Source organism: Somniosus microcephalus, unplaced genomic scaffold, assembly GCF_052327205.1.
Source record: "Somniosus microcephalus isolate GS21.2 unplaced genomic scaffold, FLI_Smic_1.0 scaffold172, whole genome shotgun sequence".
Classification (NCBI taxonomy): Eukaryota; Metazoa; Chordata; class Chondrichthyes; order Squaliformes; family Somniosidae; genus Somniosus; species Somniosus microcephalus.
The window spans coordinates 320645-333783 of NW_028225359.1; the positions used below are offsets into that span (position 1 = coordinate 320645).

At 47.1% G+C, this 13139-nt stretch overlaps 1 protein-coding gene across 1 annotated transcript in view; it reads right to left on the reverse strand.

The window, feature by feature from the left end:
* Positions 1-12450, reverse strand: part of LOC147082108 (uncharacterized) — a 75155-nt gene extending 62705 nt beyond the window's left edge. Inside the window, exons 1-3 of the mRNA XM_085980440.1 lie at positions 12427-12450; positions 9461-9574; positions 8102-8215 (exon numbers count right to left, since the gene is read on the reverse strand). Coding sequence (XP_085836566.1) covers positions 8102-8215; positions 9461-9574; positions 12427-12450 — 252 coding nt within the window. The remainder of the gene's footprint in view (positions 1-8101; positions 8216-9460; positions 9575-12426) is intronic.
* Positions 12451-13139: the final 689 nt, after the last annotated feature.

Sequence of the window (13139 nt, forward strand, 5' to 3'; positions counted from 1 at the left end):
ATCTAAGCTGACACTCCCAGTGCTGTCCTGAGGCAGTGCTGTACAGTGGGAGGTATGTCATTCAGATGTGACATTAACGTGAGGCCCTGTCTGCCCTCGCAGGTGGATTGAGAAGATGCTGTAGCACTATCAGAAGAGGAGCAGGGGAGGTCTCCCGGGTGTCCTGGCTAATATTTATCTCCCAACTAACATGACTGATACAGTTTATCTTATCATTTATCTCATTAAGCTTTGTGGGATCTTGCCGTGTGCAAGTTGGCGTCTGCCATTTCCGCATTACAACAGTGACTACACTTCACATTGGCTGTGAATTACTTTGGGATCCTGAGGTTGTGAAAGGTGCTATATAAATTCAAGATCTTTCTTTCCTTTATCTGATGCTCCACTCCCATTTCAGAGACAGGCCTCAACGTCAGACTGAGCCCCTACAGTCTGCCCCCAGACCCTACCTCAGCACACCCACATCTGGGCCACAGCCTGAAACTCTGCCCTGTCCTGGAACAGGAGCCTGTAGCACACCTTGGACAGCCCGGGTTAGCCTGTTTGTATGGAATTCCTCCCTCTGATATTGTAACTGTTTAACACAAACATGTAATGTATATACCTTTAAGGGGGGGGACTATGTTTTACAGCTCATGTATACTGCAGTACCGGCAGTGACCACACCTGTATATAACACTGAGTAGTAATCTGTACAGATCAGTTGCAGTCTGAGCCACGTTGAGTAAACACCTATTGTACCGTTCTCCGCAGTCTGTGTCTGATTATACACAGACGTAACATTGGCGACGAGGCAGGTTTGAACCTACCTGCAACCCTGCATCACCTCCCAGGGATTCGTTCCTGGAGATCAGTGGATTGGAGGTCAAGGCCAGAGACTCGGGCGTCGACCACGGGCAACCGCCCAGTCATCCAGCAGAGACTCGAGAATTGCGGGGGAGGCTGTCGAGAGCCAGGCTTGGCTTTCCAGTCGAGGTGGGCCAGCAAAACGGGCTGGCAAAAGGTAGTGCGCGGACCCTTCCCGGACAGCGGCGGGCTAGAGCCCGACCGAGCGGCACAGCAAAGGGCCGAGCAGCGTCGACGGGGGAGAGAGAGAGGGCAGAGTGCACAGGACGCAGCCGGTGTTCAGGGGCCAAGCAGCGTCGGAGAGAGGGAGAGAGAGAAGCGCGCAAAACCTACAGGGCGCCGCCATTGCCACGAGAACCGCCGGGAGCGGCGTCGGCAGCAGCGGGGGAGGAAGGAAAACATAAGAACATAAGAAATAGGAGCAGGAGTAGGCCAATCGGCCCCTCGAGCCTGCTCCGCCATTCAGTAAGATCATGGCTGATCTGATCCTAACCGCCAATCCACTATCACAGAACCATCTCCTGAACCTAACAGAATTAGATACACGAAATAGGAGCAGGATCAGGCTACACGGCCCCTGGGCCCGCTCCGCTACCCACAGGGCCATGACCGATCCAAACCTAGACTCATGTCCAAATTCCTGCCCGCTCCCCGTAACCTTTAATTCCCTTTACTTCTAGGAAACTGTCTATTTCTGTTTTAAATTTTTGTAATGATGTAGCTTCTACAGCTTTTTGGGGCAGCATATTCCATGGATCTACCACCCTCTGAGTGAAGTAGTTCCTCCTCATCTCAGTTTTGAAAGAGCAGCCCCTTATTCTAAGACTATGCCCCCTAGTTCTAGTTTCACCCATCATCGGGAACATCTTCCTCGCATCCACCCGATCCAACCCCTTCAAAATCTTATATGTTTCAATAAGATCGCCTCTCATTCTTCTGAACTCCAATGAGTAGAGTCCCAATCTACTCAACCTCTCCTCATATGTCCATCCCCTCATCCCCGGGATTAACCGAGTGAACCTTCTTTGTACTGACTCGAGAGCAAGTATGTCCTTTCTTAAGTATGGACACCAAAACTGTACGCAGTATTCCAGGTGCGGTCTCACCAATACCTTGTACAACTGAAGCAATACCTCCCTATTTTTATATTCTATCCCCCTAGCAATGAAAGCCAACATTCCATTGGCCTTCTTAATCACTTGCTGCACCTGCATACTAACCTTTTGAGTTTCGTGCACCAGGACCCCCAGATCCCTTTGTACTTCAGTACTTTCCAGTTTCTTGCCATTAAGATAATAACTTGCTCTACGATTTTTCCTGCTAAAGTGCATAACCTCACACTTTCCAGTATTGTATTCCATCTGCCAAATCTCTGCCCACTTACTTAGCCTGTCGATGTCCCCTTGCAGGTTTTTTATGTCCTCCTCTCTCACTACTTTCCCTCCCATCTTAGGGAGACGCCATTTTAAGCCATTGGGAGACGCCATTTTAAACCACACCCAAAATGCCGAAGAGTGGCAGTATCACCGCATTTGACAATGAAGTCGAAGATTGGACTACATATGTCGAACGAATAGAGGTGCACTGCAAGGCAAATGGGGTGTCAGATGACAAGAAAGCGTCGGTATTGTTAAATTTAATGGGTGCAAAGACGTGTGGTTTATTAGGAAATCTAGTAACCCCAACGAAGCCAATGGAAAAGAGTTTTGAAGACATAGTAACGATACTAAAGGAACATTTAAACCCCACACCGCTGCTGATAGCAGAAAGATTCAAGTTTCACAAACGGAACCAGCATAAGGATGAAAGCAATGCTGATTATTTAACAGAACTGCGCAAACTATCGAAACACTGCCAGTTTGGAGCGGGACTGACAGATGCCTTAAGGGACAAGTTTGTGTGTGGGCTTCAAAGTGAATGAACCCAGAAACGGCTTTTATCTGAAAAGGACCTTACGCTAGAAAAGGCTTTCAGCATTGCGGTATCCTATGAAGCAGCAGCACGGGGCGCTGCAGAGATACAACAGAGACCGCAAGAATATGGCACAAACAAAATGTCATATGGAACAGAGAAGTGCTATCGCTGCGGCAGAACAATACACGACCAGAATGATTGCTGGTTCAAAGACAAAGTATGCAGACAGTGTGGAAAAGTAGGACACATAGCACGAGTCTGCAGGTCGGGAAAGAAAACCAGCAATAAGAAACCTACCAAAGGAAAGTACCAGAAGGTACATAACATGACGGAGAATAGTTCAGATGAACAAAAGAGTGATAACGACTCCAAAAGCAGGGAACTGAGTTGTCTGAAACTACATAATGTGATCACAACGGAGGATCACCGAACCATTTGGGTCACTCTCAAGTTAGCAGGAGTCCAGGTAAAGATGGAATTGGACACAGGATCAGCCCTAACAGTCATAAACCGACGGGACTACCAGCGGCTATTCTCACACATACCCTTGAGAGACACAAAAATTATTTTGAAGACGTACACGGGCCAAAAAGTCTACCCCAAAGGAAAAATAAGGGTGACCGTTATATATAATGGTAAGGAAACACCAAAACTAAACCTGTATGTATTGCAAGATGGAGGACCACCATTACTGGGACGTGAATGGATCCGGAAAATACAACTGGATTGGCATTCCATACAGGCACTGACTGTGGCTGACAAAAAGGATGACGACGTCACGCCTGGGCGGCTGTCAAAGATCCTAACTGACGTGAAAGAAGTGTTCCAGCAAGGACTCGGAACACTAAAAGGCATGACAGCGACGATTAAAATTGAAGAAAACGCAAGCCCAAAATTTTTTAAGGCCAGACCGGTACCTTATGCGATCCGCCCAGCCGTTGAAGCAGAGCTGGAGAGTCTGGAACGTTCAGGTGTAATGTCCAGGTTAAATTGGAGTGAGTGGGCTACACCCATCGTCCCTGTGATGAAAAAGTCGTTGAGCAGCACGCCTGGGGAACCAAAGAATGTTCGCATCTGTGGGGACTTTAAGGTAACAGTGAACCCGGTCCTTCACACCGTACAATATCCACTTCTACGGATTGAAGATATTTTTGCCTCGCTATCTGGAGGGAAACGCTTCACTAAGATTGATCTGGCCCAGGCATATCTGCAAATGGAGGTAGAAGAAGCATCAAAAAAATACCTCACAATCAACACCCATAAAGGTCTCTACCAATACAACCGGCTGGTATTCGGGGTAGCATCAGCTCCGGCTATTTGGCAGAGGGCAATGGAACAAGTCCTGCAAGGGATCCCAGGGACCCAGTGTTATTTGGACGACATCCTGGTCACGGGTGAAAATGACAGTGATCACCTTGCCAACCTGGAGCAGGTGCTCACTAGATTGCAGGAATATGGGCTCCGAGCTAACCACCCCAAATGCGAGTATTTTAGAAAACAAATCTCGTATTGTGGCCACGTTATCGATAAAGAGGGGTTACATAAGTCCCCAGAGAAGATTGAGGCAGTAGTCAAGGCTCCAGCACCGGAAAATGTGTCACAACTGAGGTCGTTCCTCGGGCTGGTAAACTACTACCATAAGTTCTTGCCAAATTTGTCTACAATACTACACCCACTGAACACCCTACTGCAAACTGGGGTGCCATGGAAGTGGAGTGACGAATGTAGACGAGCTTTCCAGAAGAGCAAAACACTAATCACATCGAAAGAGGTATTGGCCCATTACAACCCAGCGTTACCAATTCGGTTGGCATGTGATGCGTCACCCTATGGCATTGGAGCGGTGCTGTCGCACAAATTCTCGGACGGCTCGGAGAGGCCAATAGCCTTTGCGTCACGATCACTAACCTCAGCCGAGCGTAACTACGCCCAGATTGACAGGGAGGCCCTCAGCCTAGTGTGGGGAGTGAAAAATTTCAATCACTATCTGCACGGGCAGATATTCACCTTGCTGACTGATCACCAGCCTCTTGTCTCCATTTTTAATCCGAAGAAGGGCGTTCCGGTGATGACTGCGCAATGACTACAAAGATGGTCACTTTTTCTAGGGGCGCACCACTATGAGATTGAATATAAGGGCACGAAACAGCATGGAAATGCTGATGGGCTATCACACCTGCCACTGCCTACTGCGGAGGAATCACCAGCAGTGGATCCTGTCGAAATATTCCATTCGACTATAGTTGAATACCTACCGGTAACTAACGCTTGTATCGAAAAGGAAACCCGAAATGACCCGACACTGTCTCGGGTATATGATTTGACGGTGAAGGGATGGCCAGCACATGGCGACTCACTGTTGCCAGCATTCTCGACAAGGAGAGAACAGCTGTCAGTGTGCTGGGGGACCTTGATGTGTGGATCCCGAGTGGTAATTCCACCCAAGTTAAGGGATAGAGTGCTCAATGAGCTTCATAAGGGTCATCTGGGAGGGGTAAAAATGAAAAGCCTAGCCAGGGCTTATGTGTGATGGCCGGGAATCGATAAACAAATCGAGGACCTGACCAAGAGCTGCTCAGGATGCCAGAAAGTCCAAAATGCACCACCACAGGCCCCTCTACACCCATGGGAGTGGCCCTCGTTGCTATGGCAACGGGTGCATATTGATTTTGCTGGTCCATTCATGGACTCAATGTTTTTAATAGCCGTGGATGCGCACTCGAAATGGCCTGAGGTCATCAAAATGTCCTCCACCACCACGGAGAAAACTATTGCAGTCCTACGGACCATTTTTGCCGGGAATGGCTTGCCAGAACAGAATTACAGATTTGCTCCGACAACGGACCACAGTTTGTGTCCAAAGAGTTCCGGAGGTTCTTGAAAAAGAATGGGGTAAGGCATTACACATCCGCCCCGTATCATCCAGCCACAAATGGATTGGCTGAGAGGTTCGTACAAACCTTTAAGAAGGCAATAAAGGCTATGTACAATGACAATATTCCGCTGCAGCACAAGGTGGACGATTTCCTGTTCGCCTACCGGAATGCGACACATGCAGTCACCAACCAGGCCCCAGCCATGACGTTCTTTAACCGAAGGTTAAGATCTCGCCTGGATTTGCTCAGACCAAACGTACGAAGAGATGTTGAGAGTAAGCAATTCCAGCACATCCATGAGAAGCCAACAAGGAGCTTCAATGTAGGGCAACCAGTCTTGGCCCGCGACTACCGAACAGAAAAATGACAGCCAGGAACGATATGCACACGGCAGGGTCCACTAATGTACACAGTGGACATTGGGGAGAGCATCGTGAGACGCCATGCTGACCAGATCCTAGAGTCACAGGAACAAGTCAACCCCATGCCTCGCCCATACGTATCTGGTGATGAACCCGACGTACAGGTAGCATCTACCCCAGAAACAGTAGCATCAGAAGCTGATGAACCAACCGACGACAGGGGGCCAGAATCGCCTCCGCACCAAGAGCAAGACACTCGGGAAAGGCGCTATCCAGAAAGGATCAGGAAGCCTCCCCAAAGACTGAATTTATAAATAGACTATTTTCAGCTAATGTTGCATGTTAAAAGTGTTAATTGTAATTAGTTTGATATTTAATTGTTAAATGAGTGTTATGGTACTGTTAATCTAAAAGGGGAGGAATTGTAATGTATGTACCTTTAAGGGGGGGAACTACTTTTTACAGCTCATGTATACTGTAGTACCGGCAGTGACCACACCTGTATATAACGCTGAGTAGTAATCTGTACAGATCAGTTGCAGTCTCAGCCACGTTGAGTAAACACCTATTGTACCGTTCTCCGCAGTCTGTGTCTTCTTATACACGGACATAACACTGAGGATGTAATCTAAGCTGACATTCCCAGTGCTGTCCTGAGGCAGTGCTCTACAGTAGGAGGTATGTCATTCAGATGTGACATTAATGTGAGGCCCTGTCTGCCCTCGCAGGGGGATTGAGAAGATCCTGTGGCACTATCAGAAGAGTAGGGGAGGTCTCCCTGATGTTCTGGCTAATATATAACCTCCAACTAACATGACTAAAACAGTTAATCTAGTCAATTATCTCATTAAGGTTTGTGGGATCTTGCCGTGCACAAATTGGCCTCTGCCATTTGCCACATTACAACAGCGACTACACTTCCCATTGGCTGCAAATTACTTTGGGATACTGAGGTTGTGAAAGGCGCTATATGAATTCAAGATCTCTTTTTCCTTTATCTGATGGGCCCAGAAATTCGGCTCTCCACGAGTGAGTACGCACGGGGTACTCACCTGTAGGCCGAATGGAAATGCCGGTTTTCTGCATGCACTGCGCATGTGCGGGAAACCGGCACTCCCGATCCACTGAACGAAGGGGTTCAGAGGTCGAACGCGCGCGCAGGGGAGGCTGCGCGTGCGCTTTGAACTTAGGTTTTTTTTATATACAGGTTTTCCCGGGAGGGTAAGCCTGCAGGATTTACACATTTAAAAAGCAGGCGTAAGGCCTGCTTTTTACAAGGTAAGTGGTCAATTAATTAAAATTAAAACATTTTTTCCACAGGTTTATTATTTTTAAATACTTTAAAGCAAGGTAAGTTTATTTTTAGCCCCGTTTTTTTATAAAACTAGTTTTTACAAAAATTTAATTATTGTTTAAAATAGTTATTTAATGTAATTTATAGTTTATTTAAAAAGTGTGATTTAAAAAAAAATTTATTTGAAGGTTTACTGCTATTTTGGGGCCCGTAGTATTCATAAGTTTTCACAGGTCTTCCTGTCAATCTTATGAATGGGCTTTTCCCTCCTCCGATTGGCTGCCCATGGCTCACGTGATCCCAGGGGACGCATCGCACTAACTACGCCCCTGGGACACGCAAGCACAGCGCGCCGGCAGCTGGGCCAGGCCCCGGAGCGGAATTCAACGGGGCCTAGAGCTCAACTGCTGGCGCGCAAGGTAAGTGCAGGTCGGGGGCGTGCACCCGCGGGAAGCCCCCGACCCGAATTTCTGGGCCATGATCTACACACATTTCAGGAACAGGCCTCAAAATCAGACTGAGCCCCTGCAGTCTGCCCCCGGACCCAGCCACATCTGGGCCACAGCCTGAAACTCTGCCCAGACCTGGAACAGGAGCCTGCAGCACACCTTGGACAGCCCGGGTTAGCCTGTTTGTATGGAATTCCTCCCTCTGATATTGTAACTGTTTAACACAAACTGGTTACAGACTGTGCTGAAATTGGGGAGAGGGACTTCAGACAAACACGTTCAGTGTCCGTACACCAACTCCTCGGAGAGTAATTTCAGGGCGATGTGATGAAACAATGGGTCACATTGTCTGCCGTTTACCTTCTGTAGTTGAGGGTCCAGTGGATGAGGTGGAAACATCTGGACTGCTGGTTGCTGCTGGTGTCTCAGTTGAAGCTGATCCCCCAGTTGATTCCTGTCCAGTTGTCGTGGCTCCTGTTTAATATCAGGTTACATGGGTCAGGTTTACACTCGATATTTATTCATTTCAATCTACCTTCCCGCCAGAATGTCCCGTCCTATTACATTGTGTGATCTGCTCAACATTAGATACAAATTAGGAGTCTACCTTCGCTCAGTGCGTAGCACTCTGACCTGAGTTAGAATATCGTGGTTTCAAGTCCCATTCCACAGACTGAGGATGTAATCTAAGCTGACACTCCCAGTGCTGTCCTGAGGCAGTGCTGTACAGTGGGAGGTATGTCATTCAGATGTGACATTAACGTGATGACTGAAACAGTTAATCTAGTCATTTATCTCATTAAGCTTTGTGCGATCTTGCCGTGCGCAAAAGTTCTCCTGCCATTTCCGCATTACAACAGTGACTACACTTCACATTGGCTGTGAATTACTTTGGGACATCCTGAGGTTGTGGAAAGGCGCTACATAAATTCAAGATCTGTGGCAGGGCCACTGAGGGACTCTGAGCAACTGTATATAATTCCCTTTAACGATGTTTCGCTCCAACCTAAGCCTACACCAGTCTGTTAGTGATTTCTGTGTTTGTACATTCTGTTTGCATGTACGGGGCGCGGTCCATTTAAGACCACAGCAAAGCGCAGGTAAACGCGATGACATCATGCCGCTAATCACGTGACCACCCAAGCGCGGGAGAAACGTGATGACATCATGATGCCATCCACGAGACCGCCCTGGCAGTCCTCGTGGAGCCTCCGACCAGCAAAGACCTGTTTTCGTGGTTCTCCTGTATCGATCTCTACAAACTGTTTAAACTCGTTAGTTTTGCATTAAAACCTGTTTGTTTGAGCGCCTGAGTTGTCCTCAGTTCTTAGATAGGAATTAGGCAATTCCTACAGATCTTTCTTTCCTTTTTCTGATGCTCAAGCACATTTCAGAGACAGGCCTCAAAGTCAGACTGACCCCGGACAGTCTACCCACAGACCCAGCCTCACCACACCCACATCTGGGCCACAGCCTGAAACTCTGCCCAGACCTGGAACAGGAGCCTGCAGCACACCTTGGACAGCCCGGGTTATCCTGTTTGTATGGAATTCCTCCCTCTGATATTGAAACTGTTTAACACAAACTGGTTACAGACTGTGCTGAAATAGGGGAGAGAGGGACTTCAGATAAACACGTTCAGTGTCCGTACACCAACTCCTCGTGGAGTAATTTCAGGCCGATGTGATGAAACAATGGGTCACATTGTCTCCCATTTACCTTCTGTAGTTGAGGGTCCAGTGGATGAGGTGGAAACATCTGGACTGCTGATTGCTGCTGGTGTCTCAGTTGAAGTTGATCCCCCAGTTGATTCCTGTCCAGTTGTCGTGGCTCCTGTTTAATATCAGGTTACATGGGTCAGGTTTACACTCGATATTTATTCATTTCAATCTACCTTCCCGTCAGAATGTCCCGTCCTATTACATTGTGTGATCTGCTCAAAATTAGATTCAAATTAGGAGTCTACCTTCGCTCAGTGCGTAGCACTCTGACCTCTGAGTCAGAAGGTCGTGGTTTCAAGTCCCATTCCACAGACTGAGGATGTAATCTAAGCTGACACTCCCAGTGCTGCCCTGAGGCAGTGCTGTACAGTGGCAGGTATGTCATTCAGATGTGACATTAACGTGAGGCCCTGTCTGCCCTCGCAGGTGGATTGAGAAGATCCTGTGGCACTATCAGAAGACGAGCAGGGGACTTCTCCCGGGTGTCCTGTCTAATATTTATTTCCCAACTAACATCATTAAAACAGGTTATCTGGACATTTATGTCTTTGCTGTTTGAGTGATCTTGCTGTGCGCAAATTTGCAGCTGGCATTTGACACATTACATCACTGTCTTCACTTGTCATAGGCTGCAAAATATTTTGGGATGTCCTGAGGTTGTGAAAGACGCTATATAACTGCAAATATCTTTCTTCCTTTTTACTGATGATCTACACATACTTCAGAGACAGGCCTCAACATCAGACTGAGCCCCGACAGTCTGCTCCCGGACCCAGACTCACTACATGCACTGTAGGGGTTCGCAAAATCCCCTAAATCCCTGAAGATCGGAAAATATCGGTCCACATCGTGGACGAAGAATTATGTGATTTAAATTGCCTCTGGGTTGAGCAATGTTTTTTAAAAACAAACTCAGAACCGCGAAAGGCTGCGTTGAGCTGGGCGGCGCATGGACAACACCGGAATCAAGGAACTGCATGGAAAAATTCGCACACTTTAAGACAGTACATTTTATTAAAAATTGTACTTTTGAGTTTTAAACTGTGTATATTGTAAAGAGGTTTGAAAATGGCCGATATAAAAGCATGGCCAAAAGAAAAAATTAGCTCGCAGCTCGAAATGTCTGTGTATGTGGGAGGATCAAGCAGTGGCAATCAGACCTGTCAATCAAACCAGGGAGTTTTTCTTCTGCAGAGGCAAGGTTAGTTTACACGAAACTGCAGGATGTTCACATAAGGGATTAAACCACATGAGTCTGACCGCAGAACAATCAGTTTCTGTTTACACAGAAATCCAGCCCCATTCAAACCTCTTACACACAATGAGGCACATTGAAACTCCGGAAAAGGACTTTTGAAAGAGAACAGTTTGGATTGAATGGGTTTTTGAATCACCCATTACTGAACAATAGGGCAGTTGGATTCCCTTTTGTTTTAGCCCAGGTGAACTCCGGATGTGGGCGGGTACACTTCGGCCCCAGAAGGTAGACACCTTCAAACCATTCCAACCACTTTGAATCAGCCAATCACAGCCTTTCTCATGTGTATTCGAACTTTGGGCGCGAATTTTGCACACAGACCCTTTCAGCGCCAAACAGCAGGAGTTGGCAGGATATAAAGGTAGCTCCTGAGAAGCTATCTCTCTCTTATTTCCTTGGACCACAGGTGAGCAGGTTTCTGACTCCTCAGCAAGGTAACCTAGTAAGGATGTAGGGGGGGGTAATTGAGGGGAAATTGCTAAGATTGTTTAATTAACATTGTAGCCACTTATCCCTCATTTTTGGCATCTGCCCTCCCCCATTTAAGCAATTTTACTGTAATTACTGTGTTCGTGTGGTATAGTTTAAAATTTGATTATAGTTTCTTCAGTTAATAAAATTTGACTTTCTCACATCCAGATCAGTTGTCCGTTTTTAATATATCATTAATTATAAGTTCCTCCAGTCAGAACTGGAAGGTGGGGTTAGCGATTCGAAACCGCTGTTTGGAAATTGGTTTACAGTGTAGCAGCAAAAGGCTGCCTGACCAGGTGACTTACCGTAAACCAGGTAAAAGATTGGAATTGGTCAGAGTGCAGGCAAAGGCTGCTGACCAGGTAAATTGCCGTAGACCCCGAAAAAGATGCCCCCCTACAGCACATCTGGGCCTCAGCCTGAAACTCTGCCCAGACCTGGAACAGGAGCCTGCAGCACACCTTGGACAGCCCGGGTTAGCCTGTTTGTATGGAATTCCTCCCTCTGATATTGTAACTGTTTAACACAAACTGGTTACAGACTGTACTGAAATAGGGAGAGAGGGACTTCAGACAAACACGTTCAGTGTCCGTACACCAACTACTTGGAGAGTAATTTCAGGGCGATGTGATGAAACAATGGGTCACATTGTCTGCCATTTACCTCCTGTAGTTAAGGGTCCAGTGGATGAGGTGGAAACATCTGGACTGCTGGTTGCTGCTGGTGCCTCAGTTGAAGTTGACCCCCCAGTTGATTCCTGTCCAGTTGTCGTGGCTCCTGTTTAATATCAGGTTACATGGGTCAGGTTTACACTCGATATTTATTCATTTCAATCTACCTTCCCGTCAGAATGTCCCGTCCTATTACATTGTGTGATCTGCTCAAAATTAGATACAAATTAGGAGTCTACCTTCGCTCAGTGTGTAGCACTCTGACCTGAGTTAGAATATCGTGGTTTCAAGTCCCATTCCTGAGACTGAGGATGTAATCTAAGCTGACACTCCCAGTGCTGTCCTGAGGCAGTGCTGTACAGTGGGAGGTATGTCATTCAGATGTGACATTAACGTGAGGCCCTGTCTGCCCTCGCAGGTGGATTGAGAAGATCCTGCCGCACTATCAGAAGAGGAGCAGGGGACTTCTCCTGGGTGTCCTGGATAATATTTATCCCCCAACTAACATGACTGATACAGTTTATCTCGTCATTTATCTCATTAAGCTTTATGGGATCTTGCCATGTGCAAGTTGGCGTCTGCCATTTCGCATTACAACAGCGACTACACTTCACATTGGCTGTGAATTACTTTGGGATCCTGAGGTTGTGAAAGGTGCTATATAAATTCAAGATATTTCTTTCCTTTATCTGATGCTCCACACCCATTTCAGAGACAGGCCTCAACGTCAGACTGAGCCCCTACAGTCTGCCCTCGGACCCAGCTTCAGCACACCCACATCTCGGCCACATCCTGAAACTCTGCCCAGTCCTGGAACAGGAGCCTGCAGCACACCTTGGACAGCCCGGGTTAGCTTGTTTGTATGGAATTCCTCCCTCTGATATTGTAACTGTTTAACACAAACTGGTTACAGACTGTACTGAAATAGGGGAGAGAGGGACTTCAGACAAACACGTTCAGTGTCCGCACACCAACTCCTCGGAGAGTAATTTCAGGGCGATGTGATGAAACAATGGGTCAGATTGTCTGCCATTTACCTTCTGTAGTTGAGGGTCCAGTGGATGAGGTGGAAACATCTGGACTGCTGGTTGCTGCTGATGTCTCAGTTGAAGTTGATTCCCCAGTTGATTCCTGTGCAGTTGTCATGGCTCCTGTTTAATATCAGGTTACATGGGTCAGGTTTACACTCGATATTTATTCCTTTCAATCTACCTTCCCGTCAGAATGTTCCGTCCTATTACATTGTGTGATCTGCTCAAAATTAGATTCAAATT